Source organism: Falco peregrinus, chromosome 16 (assembly GCF_023634155.1).
Source record: "Falco peregrinus isolate bFalPer1 chromosome 16, bFalPer1.pri, whole genome shotgun sequence".
Lineage (NCBI taxonomy): Eukaryota > Metazoa > Chordata > Aves > Falconiformes > Falconidae > Falco > Falco peregrinus.
Window position 1 is genome coordinate 2,993,946 of NC_073736.1, and position 16,369 is coordinate 3,010,314.

At 40.1% G+C, this 16,369-nt stretch overlaps 1 protein-coding gene across 2 annotated transcripts in view; it reads right to left on the reverse strand.

Annotated features, from left to right (window-relative positions):
* The window catches only part of MAPK14 (mitogen-activated protein kinase 14), a 26,535-nt gene continuing 10,166 nt past the window's right edge, over nucleotides 1-16,369 (reverse strand). Inside the window, exons 3-12 of one of the 2 annotated variants that reach the window (XM_055819985.1) lie at nucleotides 15,149-15,207; nucleotides 14,666-14,777; nucleotides 14,110-14,139; nucleotides 13,594-13,641; nucleotides 13,027-13,141; nucleotides 11,911-11,982; nucleotides 3,993-4,072; nucleotides 3,372-3,450; nucleotides 2,889-3,062; nucleotides 1-2,436 (exon numbers count right to left, since the gene is read on the reverse strand). In XM_055819985.1, the coding sequence (XP_055675960.1) occupies nucleotides 2,369-2,436; nucleotides 2,889-3,062; nucleotides 3,372-3,450; nucleotides 3,993-4,072; nucleotides 11,911-11,982; nucleotides 13,027-13,141; nucleotides 13,594-13,641; nucleotides 14,110-14,139; nucleotides 14,666-14,777; nucleotides 15,149-15,207 (837 nt within the window). In that variant the 3' untranslated portion in view covers nucleotides 1-2,368. Of the gene's footprint in view, nucleotides 2,437-2,888; nucleotides 3,063-3,371; nucleotides 3,451-3,992; nucleotides 4,073-6,189; nucleotides 6,270-11,910; nucleotides 11,983-13,026; nucleotides 13,142-13,593; nucleotides 13,642-14,109; nucleotides 14,140-14,665; nucleotides 14,778-15,148; nucleotides 15,208-16,369 lie in introns of both variants that reach the window. The other variant, XM_055819984.1, reaches the window with a different exon arrangement.

Below are 16,369 nucleotides of genomic sequence, written 5' to 3' on the forward strand. Positions count from 1 at the left end.
TAAATCTGAAAAATAGGTTTTATTTTTAACCAGTGGTATTGTGACATCTTATCTGGCATAACCAATTACAGCAAAATTCATGGATAGAAACAAAATAGCAGATCTCTTTTCTTTGAAGCGCGTCCTCCTGCCCAGTCTGCGGGCAGCTGAACAGCATTGCACTGAAGGTAGGGAGTGCATGCCACCTGGGCTCCCGTTAAGAGCACGGACTCCGAATGAAACATTCCCACTCACGCACAGACACACACACACGCACACACAACATCTATATTTTTAAAAATCTTTAGCAATATTTCCGCATGAAATCACACTGTAGCATCTACACATAAAACGGCTGATAAAAATAATCTTGCTGTAGGTTTACATAGTATATCTACATTTTCATTTGAATACCTGGACTGCTGGTCCAGCAGAAAAGGGAGGTTTTCTGTCTTGACTTTTTCGGGCCGAGGAGAGTTTTATCCCAGAGCACAAAAGAACTGCTCTCTTCATCTCACCCCTGACCTTTATTAAGTGTTTTACCTGAACAGATCACTGGAAAGTAGCCTAGGAAGAATCAATGGCTTTGTCATCCGTGTCCCATCCCTTCGTGCCGCCTCTTCAAACCACGGGGTAGAAACACTATGAACAGTTCCTCCCCATCCCATAGGTAACAAGAACACAAAATACTGCAAAAGCCTTTCTCCTCACATACACAGGTACGCTGCCCACACAGGATGCCTGCAACAAATAAGCATCTAAAAAAAAAAAAAAGTGTCCTCCACAAGTCCTAAGATGGGCTCCTGAGCTCCCCGGGTGCGTTTCTAGCACACAAACATGCTGCGAAACCTCCCTCCTGCCAGTCTCTAACTCTGGGCATTTCACTCATGCAGAGTCCTAGAAAATACAAAACATCTGAACCATGTTTGTATTCAAACATACTCCCTTTTCACATCTCCTCAGGCAGAGATCAACCTGCTAAAAAAACAGCCAAGAAGCTCTTATCTGAGAGGGTAAAAAAATCCTCTAGTAAATGTTAGTTTCATATATATAAATATTTATATTTATAGATACAGACAGTGAAAGGGAGATTGTGGTTTTATGCATGCTTATTTCTTTGCTTTGGATTCCAATACTTCTAAAAAGATTATTTTCAGGAAATAACTTAAGTTCTGGCACAAGATGCCATGGTTGTTTCTTTCAAGAACTATTTTTTTTTTTTTTTTTAAACATTTGATCTCACAAGAAACCCTCCATCCCACGCTCTCCTCCCTTGAAACCAGAAGGTCAGAACAAAGAAAAAGGTGCATGTTTCTATGCCGTATATTTGATCCTTTCCTCATCAAAGCCTCCAGCATGGCAGTTATTTCACAACGAGCTGCAGCACAAGAGGAAGGATGCTGTGACTTCACGGCACTGGCTGAGGTACTCAGTAAAATAGTTCACTGACAACTGAACTGCCCCAGTGCCATCCCCAAAAAGTAATGACAAAAATCAAGCAGCTCTACATGCACATACAGCTATGACATGCAAAACCACCCCACCTTTTAAGGAACAAAATACACAATGTGTGGCTAGCAAGAACCTCCTCCAGCCTCTGTCTTCTGCAGACTAGTGCTGGGAAGCCTCAGAACGAGAGGAGGGGAAGAGGGAAAGATACAGGAATACTCAATCCAGGGATAGAGGCTGCTGCCTCAGAAAGTTACTTCCCTATTACACAGAGTTCACGCCTGGCTATCTGGGAGCCTTCACCCAGAAAAACAGTGGGTCAGAATTTCCACTCCAGACTTCCTTTCCCCTCTCTCCCCATTCATTTAAGGCACGAACATATTTACAGTTTCAAACAAAACCTTTTCATGTTCCAAGAATCAGACATTAGAAGGCCTGTACATTCTGCTGTACCAGGAAGATCTGGAGGTAAATCAGCCATCTGGCACTGAACAAGGACATCCCTCAACCCCACCTTTAGTCCTGAAGAAAACAGAGGACTCTCTAAGCCTATAAAACAATTTGCATTATTTTGAGGTTACTCAGTTGTAGAAGAATTGATAAATGGCAACGATTGTAACCAAACTTTAAAGGTCAACTTCCCCACCTTGCCCCAGCAGCACAAACTGGCTGAGCACTGTTACTCTGGAAGGACTGAAGAGCAGTCAGCACAGGTCAGAGGCTCGCCCCAGGCTGTACACAGAATACAAGAGAGCATGCAGCATGTTTACATAGACTCAGCTTTCTTCCCTCCCCCCACCCTCCCCAATTCAACACACACAAAACCCCTCCACCAAGGAGAATATTGTTGTGACGAGGCACTTGAACGATAACTGGAGAGTCCCTATGAAAAAGGCCTTCCCCTCACAGTGAAGTGGGACAAACAGAAGAGGGCAGTTTCTCAGGATTCCATCTCCTCTTGGTCAAGCGGTGGTGGCACAAAGCTGATTACTTCATCATAAGTCAGGCCTGGTGGGAAAAGCATGACAGAAACGTAATGGTAGCACTGAAGACATCCCTCATGCAAGAAAACCTGCAACAATCTTAAAGGTTCTAACACTCTTTTAAACAAAAAACATGGTTTGATTAAGAAGAATGGTTACACCACTCTTGGAGATTAACATACGCAGTAAAAGATACTTCCAGAGTGTTGAGATGTAAGTCTGAAAACATAAACACATGAGCAACTATGTCATCTACATATTTATATGCTCATAGTAATTAGTTACCAGGGACTATGCTAATTACCTGCACAGCACACAACATATTTGCTTGGCGTAAGGATCTCAGAAAGAACAGGATGCCCATGTTTTTATCAGTTTCTTTTGTGCCTCTAACTAGCATGGCTTAGTTGAACCGCAGCTGATGGAACCGACAGCAAGGGCAGCAGGTTGGCTCTCCCTCCCGCCCCTCAAACTCACTTTTCCATTCTTCAATCTCAAGTTCTCTGCTTTCAAAAGACTGGTCATAGGGGTCTGCCACTGGTTCATCGTCCGGGTCGTGATACTGAGCAAAGTAGGCGTGAGCCAGCGCTTCTGCTGCAGTAATACGTTTGTCTGTATCCAGTACCAACATCTTCTCTAGCAAGTCCACAGCTGCAAAAGCACCGAAACAGAAGAGAAAGGATTTTATATAGTAAGCTGTGTGACACCGTACTCTAAACTGTAAGCTCATAAAAGCCCAATGTATAAGAGGAATCTGTAGTTTCTCAGGACCCACCCATCACCCACAATTTCTTCCTCTTATACCCTCAGCCCACACATCCTTTGTAAACTTTAAAAATGGTATGTAGCTCCGTTCTGAACTACTTCTGCAGTCAAAACAAAACCTTGGGAAAACCTGTGTCCCAGGACATGCTAGCTTCAGCTTCAGAGAGAGCACAACATTTAAAAAGCAAGCCTTACCTAGTGGATTGGCACCAATAAACACATTTTCAAAGTTCATTTTCGGCATGTAAGACAGAGACTGAATGTAGTTCCTTGCCTGTGGAAATAAATGCTTGGTTGAAGTATAATACGAGCCAGTCGCCAAGACAAAGTACATTTCAATCATCCTGAAGCACTGGTTATTATGGTCTGTCTCCTTCCTTTACCTTCTCCTTATTGATTCTGATACTAAGCCCATCAGCATTATCCCTTCCCAACTAAAGGCCACTCAAGACAGCAGAGGAAGAGCTGACATTCCTTGGGGGTTCATGCAAGACTGAAAAGCAAAGAGGTGCTGCAAGAGCTGCCTGCCTCAGAGTCCTGCTAAGGCTGTGTGCCCTGTGGTGTCTGTCGGTAAGCCACGCAACGTGGCGCACAATGCAAAACCAACTCACATCCAGGCTCTCGTGAGCCTCAGAAGCCTGTGGTTGAGTACGCACTGCCCAAACCTCAAGTCTTCATTTAGTACAAAGATCTTGCTCAAGAGCAGATAGTTAATTGCCCACCCCATGCCACATGCGAGCATATCATTTATAGAAGCAGCAAACACTGCAAGTGAAGACCTGCCCTGCAAACCCCCCTCGTCTGCTCAGATCTCACCTCATGGCTGGGCATCCTGTTAATGAGATATGCAGGGGGTGTTCCCGTCAGACGCATGATCTGCTGAAGCTGGTTAATATCTTAAGTGCCACGTCAAGGGCTTTGTTAAAAACAGTGCAAAAATCATTTTAAACAGAAAACAGCTGCATACAAAGCATCTCTTCTGCAAACCACAAGGCAAAAGCCATACAGGCAGGGTCTACTAATTTTTTTCAAATACTTGTGAAAAGTTTAGCAAATGCACTGGTGAACACTTAGAACAATGAAGCATTACTGATCAGTTGGTAACAGTGTCAGTACAGAAAATATTTCTGTCCGCCATAAGCTGCATTACACTCCAACACAGTTGTGTTCACATTTCCCAACAGTTTTAAGCCACCAGAGCAGACGTTTCCTTTGGCCGAAGCTGCTACTTAAAAATTTTCCAAGGCTGCTGCAGCTACATACAGCCTCAGGAAAATGAACAAAAATTAAAACAGAAACAAAAATTGTATCCTCTGCACTGGTTACCAGCTTTTTTCCTTGCTGCATAGAAAGTACTTAAATTCCTTGTGGTGCAAAGTGAAATCGGCTCACAGCTGACACCTCCTCCTAAACAGCTTTGAATGCACTTTGGTATGTGGGCGAGGTGACAGAAGGCAATAAATGCAAAATTAGCAAAACATTAGCATTGCATAAGAAAGAGTTAGTGGATGTCAGTGAACAGAGAAAATAACAGTGTAAAGTAATGCAGCAGAAAACCAGTATTTGTTACAGTGACACACTAAAGGCCCTCAAACACTTAGTACTTTTGCTATCTCCATACAATGGGAAAAAAAAAAAAAAAAAAGCAGAAACAGTATTTTATTGATTTATTTTTTTTTAAACAGACTCTTGCTTTGGACCTGGCTAAGAGCAATGATTCTTTTTATTGTGCAACGTTAAAAAAAAAAAAAAAAAAGACTCGCTCAATCTTACGTATGCAAACTAATCTTTTGCTTAACCTAGTCAACCTTTAAGCTTATCTCTCTTGCTAATCCCTTGTACTTCAAATAGGGGACTACCCTTCAGGTCAGGTCACAGGCCACTCAAAGCAAACCTGCATTATTCAGTTCTAACCTTTCCAAGGGCAGAACATGCCATGGTTTTTAAACCACTGCAATATTCAGCAAGTTGGCCAACTGATTCCAACTTGCACCACATGTCTACCTTCATCAAATGTAATTCAAGACTAACTTCGCGTTTCGCATTTACCACTGTTACCTGAAAAAGAACATAAGCTGCAGTAGAAAATAATCTTATCATCACTCTCCACCACGCTGATCCTCTATTACGTATCAGAAACAGCAGAGTGACTTGCTAAAGCATGCTGCTAGTTACTCCTACGGAAGCTGATGGCTCACTATGCAATAACTTGTTAATCCGTATCGTTAGGGCAACACTTGCTCTAACTTTTATGCACGTCACCTTCAGAAACAGGTAAAAGGAAATGCCATTTAATACTGTCTTTGCAGAAGTTCACAATTCAAGAATAGAACAATATAGAAAAAGGCAGTGTGGCTGAAAGTAGAGGTCACCCTTTAAAAAAAGGAGACTGTAAAAAGCTTTGTGCTATTACCTTGATAAAAGGGCCCTTTACATACGCAGCACAGTTAGTTACATTCTCAGCAGACTACATTACACTGTGTGCTCTGGAAACAGCTGCCACAAAAGCACCTAAAAGGTATTTTGGATTTTGTGCTACAAAAACAAAGCTGGTAGCAGTAGCGTTACAGAAATTAATCATACTACAGAAGGGACTGAGTGTGTTAAGAGGATAACACACTTGCTCCTGTTAAGAAAGATCCCTGGGTGGGCAATCTGGAGAAATAATAATTGCGACGAGCCTCAAGCTCTTAGCTGTGAAAAATACTTCCCCAGCAGCATCTGATCATACAATATATCACGAAGTATAAACCCACAAACTGAAAGAAAAGTCACGAAGCAGTAAAATGAGAATATGGGAGGAAGAAAATCATACCACAGGCAGAGGTAAGAGGAATAAAGAGCAGATACACACAGCGTAAGAACTCAAAGCCATCCAAGAGTGAAGAATGACAAAGGAAGAAAAATAACAGAAAATAAATCCCAACACATACTACAGATAGACTAGAGGAGGGCAACATACAAACTTGGGACTTCCGAAAGGGCAGATATTACAATCAAAGTGTAAACTCACAGACTCTGAGGAGATTTTCTTCAAAAGCTCAGGCCCTGGGGTTCCAACGAGTCTCAAAATGAGCTTCAACTGATCAATATCTAATGATGGACCATAAAGGAAAATGCTGGGACACATCAAAATGAAAAGTGCGATATATCAGCCTATTAATGTTTAGAGTTAATGCCTGCCAAGGCCTCGACTGAAAAGCTGTTTTGAGCAAACCATATTCATTCCTCTCGTTTACAATCAAATACCAGCTCTGTCCATATCAGACAGATTGAACAACTTGTCTACAGATACACCACATGCATCCAATCAGTCACTGCATCCTTAACTATCAAGGAGCAGAAGTCAAAGCTTTTGCCCCACTGGCAAAGGATCAGTTCACATGCTCACTTCACCCTCTCAGGCCCCACACCAAAGTAGCAGCAGTCAGCAGGATTAGGTTGCGTTAGTGACAGATTAAGTTAAGCAGAAGGCTGAAATGTGTAGCACTAATATTAAAAAAGTCAGGCCTTTTGTGAACACCTACCAAGGTAATTCAGGCACTTCTAAAACTTAGAAAGCAAGAAAGTGTCTGGACCCTGCTCACGACCTACAGCATCCCTCCACCTGAGCAGGGGGTGCACGTGTCCCAGGCCCAGAGCAGGTGGGGCGCTGCAGCTGGCAGAGGGTGCTGGCCCTGCCAGCTCCCCTGCAGCCAGCATGAGGGGAGGCCAAAGCACCTTCTCCCTTCTGCCTACAGACCTGCTGCAGTGGTGGAGAGAAACATAATACGAGCTCAGAATTAAAATCTCTGTGTAAAAAGCTCACAAGACGTAACATTGCAGATGCAAATAGCGTTATCCAGAACAGAGCTTCCACCAGGCCACGTACCACCCGCAGCTGTCCTCTTTAACAAAGCATAAATGACAAGACATATACTTGAGGACAAAAAATCCACTAATGACAGTTTTATGTCAAAAAACTCAAGATAGTAAAGAGACACAAGCTATCTTTTCAAAACCATTAAAAGAATAATCTCCCTTCTTCTCTGAATTATCCACCATGCTGCCCTTCAAAACCTACTAGGGATTTTAAGACTGTCTGTAAAGTTTATATTTGCTCTTAAAATTATATCGAACTAGTCACACACTTTCCTTCCAATAAAAGTAGCCTACTTACTAGACAATGTTTTTTCAGGGATCAGTGCCTCCCTGATGTTTTAAGATACAGTTACAAATCCTTGACAGAATATCTTTTGAGTACTACACGAACTTCAAAAAGTGTCTCCTGTTTTTTTAAAAATGCCTTGGAGTTCCTGTAATACTGGCACAAACTGCCTATTGAAGGAAGTCACCAGTACTTCACTCAAACATTTATCTTTTGATGTAAACTTTGGTCTTAAGTTTTACATATGAAATGAATTAAAAGCCCTGGAAATAGTACTTTGTCAGAACAGCTGAACTAATTTCTCACTTCTCAAGTTGCTTGGCCAACTCCCACCTAATGTATCTAGTAGAATTTAGCTTAGCTGCTGAATTGCCGACTCCTAATTGTCAACGCTTAAAATGAAATCAGTATATCCACTGGTGTAGGAGAATTAGCAGAAGGTGCTATACTAACCGCAATTAGCTCAATTAAATTGGCTTTTCTTCAGTGCCGTTTAAAACAGCCCTTACATCTTTCACTCATTCTTGTGCAAGAAACAGTGGTGCAAATCAGACTGCTGACACGCTGCCTCAGAAGTCACATGCCATACCTCAGTTTAAATATTTAAATTCTTTTAAAGGTATTTAATATCACGTGCACCAGGTGTGCCAACAATAGCGCTGCCCAGTTCTTTTCCCAGGGAAAATTGCTACTGGAAGATAGCTGTGTAATACGCTTCAGTGACTTTTCAGATAAACCAAAGGAAACACAGAACGTGTGACCAGCCCTGCCATAAGCACACCAAACCCCAGCCCTGCCTCCAGTTTTAGGCCTGCCATCTCCAACTTGCTGAATTACACCATTCATTTAACTACAGGGCCTACCACATCCCAGAGAAATGAGCCATAAAGCAATTAAGAGACAGGAAAAAAAGACTTAGTAAATACAAAGCAAAAGAAAAAAACCCCACATGTGCATGGAGAAGGAGAGCACAGCATGCAAACCCCAAATGCCATCACCGGGTACTTCCAACAGCTGACGAGTCTCACTGATTTCTAACAGTCAGAAAACAACCTGCCATCACTACCAGCAGCAGGCACCACAAGACTGTAAGAGCGTATCCAGGCAAAGCAAAGTTCAGAAGTTGTTTTAGCTGCCACCACAAGCAAGAGTAAGATGTATCAGAAGAATATGTAATTTCAGACTGGTTAGTTACCATAGAAGTCTTTTACTACTGAATAAAAATAGTAATAAACACATTCTTCAGAGTTTAAAGGGAATACAGTCAACTCAAAACATACAGAATCAGAAAATTGGCTAAACTAGTACGAAACATTAAAGATATTCTTATTTGTACTTTATATCATTTTATGCAAGTCAAACTGTCAAACTTAAAGTCAACTTTCCTACTTATTTGTATGTATCATTCACATTACAAGAGCTGTAAAAAAATGAAGAATATACATGTTTAACAGAAACTAATCTTGGCATAAGACAGGGGAATACTAGAAGGAAAGCCTCTAGCTATGCCTCTCATTAAGAGCCCAAGGGACTCTGATTTTCATCACCTCAATTTTTTTGTCTCTGGCTAGTCTTTCCCACAGTCTTGCTCCCTTTCTCTGCCTCCTGGCAGAGGTTTTACCAGCATGAGAAATCCATCTTTCATCCAAATATTTCCATCCATTGATTACAATAGCAACAATTCCATTAGCTTACACTCAGTTTTAAGTTAGGAATACTATAACAATCCTGCAGAGTTAAGCAGATATTAATCGTAGGGTTTTTTCCTAAGAGTACCTACCATTCTTGCTTTATGTCAATGACAGCCATGTTCAGAACCTCTAAAGATTAAGTCCTTCAGAACTTAAAACCAAATCTGGCATTATCAGTGGCATAATTACCATAGGCAGAATTGAAGATTATCTCAGAATACAAATTTATTACTTACCAGATTAAATTAACTGTACAGCTTGCCTGTACTGAAGCCCCTTACAAGTTATATATGCATCTCCAGGCTGTATAAAGAAATATCTGATGGACTGTAAATAACTTCACACCATTTCTGCTACAACCTGGGTTAAAGGGAATAGCATTTCAAACAAACCATCTGAACGGGAAGATGATAGTCCTGAGAAGGCACTACCTATTCTGTTTCTATCTATTTAATTTTGGAAATGTGAAGCTATAGAGTTAAGAAAATCAACATCTTGAGCCCAAAATGCAAGAACGACGTCAAATTTTCAGTTGTCAAATGGGAACAGTTTGCAGCTTCCTGAAACACACAGAATACAGTGTCACATCGCCTCCAACTACAAAGGAAATTCCCTAGAACTGCAGTGGATTTAGATATACTGTATCATTGGCTCCTAGAAGCATGGTAAATATACCTTGAATTAAGCATATTAATATTAATTGCGAAGTCACTAAGTCAGCAATTGCATAATGTCACTACAGGAGGAACAGAGGCCTCAGCAAATCTGCAGGTACAAAGAAATTACTAAGAGCCAGAAGCACCCAACAAGATCTACATCTGGAAAATTCCTAAAACTTGCTCCAAAAATCACGCGCATATAATGATTTCAAAGAACCTTCCAAGACAGGAAGAAGCTGGAACCAATTGTTACCTCACTCCTGGCTGCTCTCTTTAGATGTCAGCAAAACTGCAGTGAAAGCTGACAGCTTGGTGCCTTTCCAGAGACTTGGATAAACGTTACATGCACAAACAAGATCACAAACGCTGCTCCCCTTACAGTTCTCACCTCATGATCAATCAGCATATAGGTTACATAAAGCGGGGAATCACATACAAACCATAACTATAATACTACCAAGTTTTAGTTACAAAAGGAAAGGATTTGGCTTAATTTTTCTTAAAATCAAATTTAATTCAAAAGCGTTACTGCCATTTGTGAAAGAAATTGAGCATTTAAGGAAAAGAATCACAAGCATCTGCTGGGAAATAAAAGTTAGTAAAGTATCTTAATATGACAAAGCAAACAATTTCAATCCTAAAAGTAAACCTTATTTTGCATTGTGGATACTATTGGCTGCAATTCACAGCTAAGAACAGTGTTAGAGAAAAAACAACTTCTCAGGCTTGGAAGATAACAACTTCTCAGGCTTTTGTTCAATTCATAAAGAACCCATCACAAAGTATTTCTTACATATTGCAAATCTTATCAGCAACTATTTTATTTGCAAGTATCAAGATTTTTAAAAATCTAAAGTGTCACTGTTACTAGGGTCAAATAATGGCAGCAGCTTAAAGCCTTCTGCTTTGTTTGAATCAACAATTACCAATTTCTCATTTTTTCCTGAAAAGAAATTAAAAAACCTGCCCGAACCAAATTATAAGTGCTAAATCAGCGGACAGAAATATGGCAACTTTTTTCTAGCTTCAAAACCACTTTTGTGTGGCTGTTCTAGTTCTGTTTCTGACAACAGAAAAATATAGCAGAGATGACTAAACAGTAAAGTACAGCAAGTCCAACAAATGTGGAGAGAGATTATGAGATGGAGACAGGCAGAAAAAAAGGGTTAAAGCACACTGAAAAGGCAGGTGAAACTGTCAAAACTGGAATGAGAGCCTCCCCCCCTGCTTAAAGAGTATTGGAATCTAGATGCTTTCCAGAAGTAATGCAGTATACAGGCCAACACTTCTAACACTAGTTTTCTTTTCAGCAAATGCTAACATATTTGACTTAACCGATACAAATACTAATAATTTATTAACAAAAGTTATTAAAAGAAATAAACTGCAGTTGAAAGAATAAACTTTGGTAAATGGTGGGCAATGTAATTTCCTCTGGCAAATAAAGCCCAATTTCTAGGCAATGAAAAATCTTCCCAGTAGTAAACTGCTGCTGTACATCGTGCAGCCAAACAAACAAAAGCTGCAAGTAGAACTGACACTTGACACAGATTGTTATAATTTCCTGGGGAAAAATGCAAGCAACTCTCATGAAGTGCACTCTCATAAATTTGGCAGTGTCCTACCTGTCCCACTTCGGTGCAGCAAAAAAATAATTTTGAAAAGATGTTATTCAAGCTTGATTTTTCACATCAGCAGAAGCATACAGCAAAAGAAGGCTCAATCTGTTTACACTCAAGCATGGAAGCGGAACCTAAACATTTCAGAGCTATTTGGAACGAGATCCTTGGCATTAAAGAATCTGCAAACCCACTGCTTTCCCCGCATGCCACCAGGATACAGAAGAGAGGCCAGAAGGGATGCTTCACATTTGCTAGAAACCTGAAGAGTGAGAGAATTCTTAGCAGACAGCCTACTCCATGCAGTTATTTTCCACAAACTCTTAGAGCAATGAATTTAAATAAACTTAAAGGAATGTAACTCCCAGAAACAAACATGTCAGTAATTCCAGTGATGCTAACAGACAATAAAGAGATTTGCCTTCTTGCACACCATAATTGTTTCATGTGCAGTAAAACCAAGAACTCACCTCATCGCACTGTGAGCAAAAAGCCATTCATTTAACAACCAACCAACCCACCCCCACAACCAACCCCAGAACTTCTTTTCTTGTGAAGTATGTGAAAGTGAAGATCTCTAACTCCCATTTCAAAAAATATATTACTTTTAAAGGATACGGTCTGTACCGGGAAACAACGTTCTTCCAGTCAACAGTTCAGCCATAATGCATCCCACTGACCAAATATCAACTAAACAAAATAAAATAAACAAAACAATGTAATGCAGAAGAATACAGTCTTAATAGAATCACCCTATCCAACAAGTAGAAACAACTTTCCCCTTAAATAGCTTTATGGCATTGAAACAATTGACGAAACATTGCAAGCTAACTGATACCGTTCAGTAACTACATAGTCTAAGAACGGTCCAAATAACAGAACACTAGACCATGCAAAATCTCCTTCCAGAGCGTAACATGCACTGAACACCACAGAGCTGGGGAGGAATCTACGCAATCGAAGAGGAAGAAACCTGTTCAAGACAGCTCTAAGGAATGAACTTGCATATGGCCTCATGTAAATTCTACCCAAACAACCACCAACTGTTAATACTACGGATACAGGACAAGTCCATAGACATGCAAGAGCAGAAGAGAAAAGAAGAAGAAGTAGTGAAGTATGAAATCAGAGTAACACATTATTTTCTTTGATCCATATCCTCTCCTGCACAAGAACTATTCTTCGCCTTTGCTTTTCTTCTGTGCCTGATCTGGGAGTATTGTAGGGAAGCACAGTGTGTTGCTGAGAAAATACTGGAAACTGTGAGGAAGATAAAACTGTGAAGAACTGGCTAAGAAGAGAGGACAGGAATGGAGATTTATATACTTTTTAGCATATCTTCACACCGTAACTCCAGGCATTCTTCAACGTGTTTCCAGCAGCTGCCTAGAAACACACTTTCTCCTCATCCAGATACATTTCACTCACCTTAAAAACCACTGTGCTAGGAAAAATAAGGGATAAGTGCTGACAGTATTTTGCTGATTGCAGTTTCAAAGATTCAAGCCTAAAGAAGTCTCGTGAATGCTATCACAACGATTCTTAGCTTACATCTGGTTGACTGTGGCTCGAATACTAATTCTATGCCTTCCTTCTTTTAATCACCCTTACTGAAGCGTAGTTACCGTCACTGCCAACTTACACAATCAAATGGAAAGGAGCACCTACAAAGGACAACCTCTCTTTTTCCACAAGTCAGGAACTGAAAAGCACTGTGTTAGTTAAATGCATTACCTGTCTGGTTGTAATGCATCCAGTTCAGCATGATCTCTGGAGCCCTGTACCACCGGGTAGCCACATACCCCGTCATCTCATCATCTGTGTGTCGGGCCAAGCCAAAATCCAGGATCTACAGAATAGAAAAGACATCTAACAACTACTGCAGTGGAATGATGCAAACGAGTTAAGAGCAAACAACTAGGAAGTTATTGGATTGGGTGAAGGAGAAGTGTTGCAGCTGCAAAAGCAGACTATGAAACTGAATTTCACAACCCATTAAAAGAAACTAGCCTAGAACAGCACAGGACTCAACAATCAGAATTATGTCTGGATATCTTGCTTCTAAAGAAATTAACCCGATCTAAACTTGTTAACTCTTCACTTTCATGATGATTCATTAAAAAAACAGGAAAAAAATACAGAAAAAACATCCTTACAGCCTTTACAGCTGGGAAGGATGTTATTCCTTTGGGCCACAAAAGTATTGCCATAAGGAATTATTGTCTCTTTAATTCCAAGGGACATCTGCACAGCATTCACTCAAATCACAGTCAAACCAACCAGACCTTGTGATTACATTACCTTTAGCTCGCAGTCTTCATTTACAGCTAGGTTACTAGGTTTTAAATCCTAAAAAATTAAACATTAGCATTAACACTAGTATATATGTTGTTTCACAAGTCCAAAGTAGATAAAAATGTAAATGCAGATAGAAAATAGATTGTAACTGGCTGTAGATATCAACTTCCCATACTTGGGAAAATTATTTTACCCCAGAGTCAGCTATCTCTTCTGTGGTCCTCACAGGTGTCATGTATAAGCAAAAATGCATAAAAGGCTTATCACAACACCAGCGCCGCAGAGGTATATTTAACAAATAGAGAACGTATTTCACAAAGATACAGTCAAACTTAGGCAGGAACAGAAACTAAGCATCTTGACAACCACCTCCCATGTTTAACCTTTTGACTGTTTAACCAAAATAATTCTCAGAAAATTTCTCCTGGTCTCTATAGGTGCCATGTTGTAAGATTCTGTGCTACATTTTTTTAAAGACATCTGTTCAGTACAGGAAGCAATCTTAGGATAAATACTTACCCTGTGTATTATGTCAGCTGAATGGATGTACTGTAAAGCAAGATGACAAATTTTATATATCAGTCCAAGTACCCTCCTTCTCATTTCTTCACTAGACAATACTGCCCTACCCCATCCCACACAATTCAAATGCTACAGCTCGTCTGCAGAAGGAACTGAGTGCGCGTCTATAGGTTTCAAGCAGGTAGGTGTTTCACTTTGTCTCTCCTTAGGAACACCCAGCACTGCCACTACGAACAGAACAACACAAGTAAACAAAACTGAAGAAATGGAAGATTCATAGTCTGAGCAGATTAGAGAGCAGCATGGTATTCCAGACTCTGCCCACAGAAACACATAAAAATACAGTCTTAAATGATATACAACTTTACTGATACAGAGCTCCAAAGACGTATGATGTGAAAGAACGATAGTAAAAGGTTATCCTATGATACATTAGGAAAGTTACAGAAGCCCCACTATGTACTCATATGAATCTCTGAGGATATGACATTCATCAAGAACTTCCACCTCTGTCTATGAGCCATCAACATTCAGGTAGGACAGGTGCAAGTACCTTCAGTCCCCGAAGAATTTGGTATATGAGGAACTGCACATGGTCATCAGTGAGTTTCTGGCATTTCACAATGTTGTTCAGATCTGCTCCCATAAGGTGTGTCACCAGGTACCTACAAACAAAAGGAAACACATAGGCTATGAAGCAATCCCTTCAGCAGTACTAAGATAAAAATTCCCTACGAAGCTCCAGTAGCAGGGCTGACTGTCCAAAAGCATGTCGCTGAATGAAATATAGTTCACAACGCTTTAAAAAACATAGCAGATTAGTACGCTGATTCCTACAGCACTGGTCAATAAAACACAAATGAACAAGTTTGACGAGTCCAACAGTTTAGGATGTCCTAGTATCTTTTTGTTGGAATTCAGAATTTTTTGGAATGACAGCAGACAAATTAAGGTGGCAAATATTTCTATAATAATCTGGGAGATGTAAGGAAGATACAAAAGATGTTTTGTTCCAGTCTTCAGAGAAGTTACCTACACATCATTGAATTCTTCTAGGGACTTGGCAGGGGTGAACACATCCAACAAGCCAATCACCTAGAAAGAAAACAGTAAAGTGAAAAAGCTGTGAAATACAGTCATAGGTACTAAGATCCTTTGTGGAACAGAAACCACTCATTGCAATAGATGTTTCATTTCCAGCTACATGAATCATTCAGACGTAGACAAATTAGTATTCATGCAAGATCAGCAAAAACCATTCCAATTCTTGTGTAAAAAAAAATAAAACCATTAAGGTTAAAAATGTACAGCTGTCTTTGCACCCCAGCCATCCACTGAAAGCATCAAACAGGAACCATAACAAAAAGCAGGTGTAAACACTGGTTTAGAGTATCTTATTTCCAAAATCAACTAAAGTTTGTTCAGGAAGTAAATGGATGAGAAAACCAAAAAAACAACCACCAGGCAAAACTGTTTGCTTCCTGCTCAATTCTTAGTTATACTGTTGACTAGATCCTAAGATCAGAATTGGGAGACTATACTTGTTTCACTTGTGTAATGGCTAGAAAAATTCAAGGATCCATAACACAAGCAATGAATAATGACGATGACACTAGAAAAGTAGTCAGGGAAACAGTGCAATGCAATGAGGACCCAATTTTCACAAACACTTGACAGCTTCACACTGTCATTTGTATTTTCTGCCCAAAGAGTAGCTACTCCACCTTTTGTTTAACAGCTGAACTATTTGAGGGTAAAAGGATATGCATGTGTTTTGTGCAAAAGAAGAGCTACACCTTATTATCCCATAATTATCTTCTAGGTCATTTACAGCATTTAGAAAAAAATATATTCCATCTGGTCAATAAAGTTTGGTCTGTTTTTCACTGAAACATGCTTTTAAACCTTATTTTCCTTCTCTTAATAGCAAATAATATTTTATGAATGTGAGACAGAGAGATTTTCTTCATCCACCTCCAAAACACTCCCCTTTTCAAGTCAGCAGCTCGCTTGTCTCAGATACACAAGCATCACACACATTTCAGCAACTTCAGTAACGGCTCAAGCATGCAGACAAAATCAAGAGCTGGATCCCCTTGTTCCCCTTCGCACCATCCTTTTTATCCCATTGTTTACACTTGCCAAGGATGTCAGAATCAACTGAGATACTGTCTTTAGTTTTTCTGCCTAAAGGCAGTATCTTTGGGGAACCTAGGCTATGTTTTTGGAAGAGAGCAAGTAGGTAGGAAATAAAAGT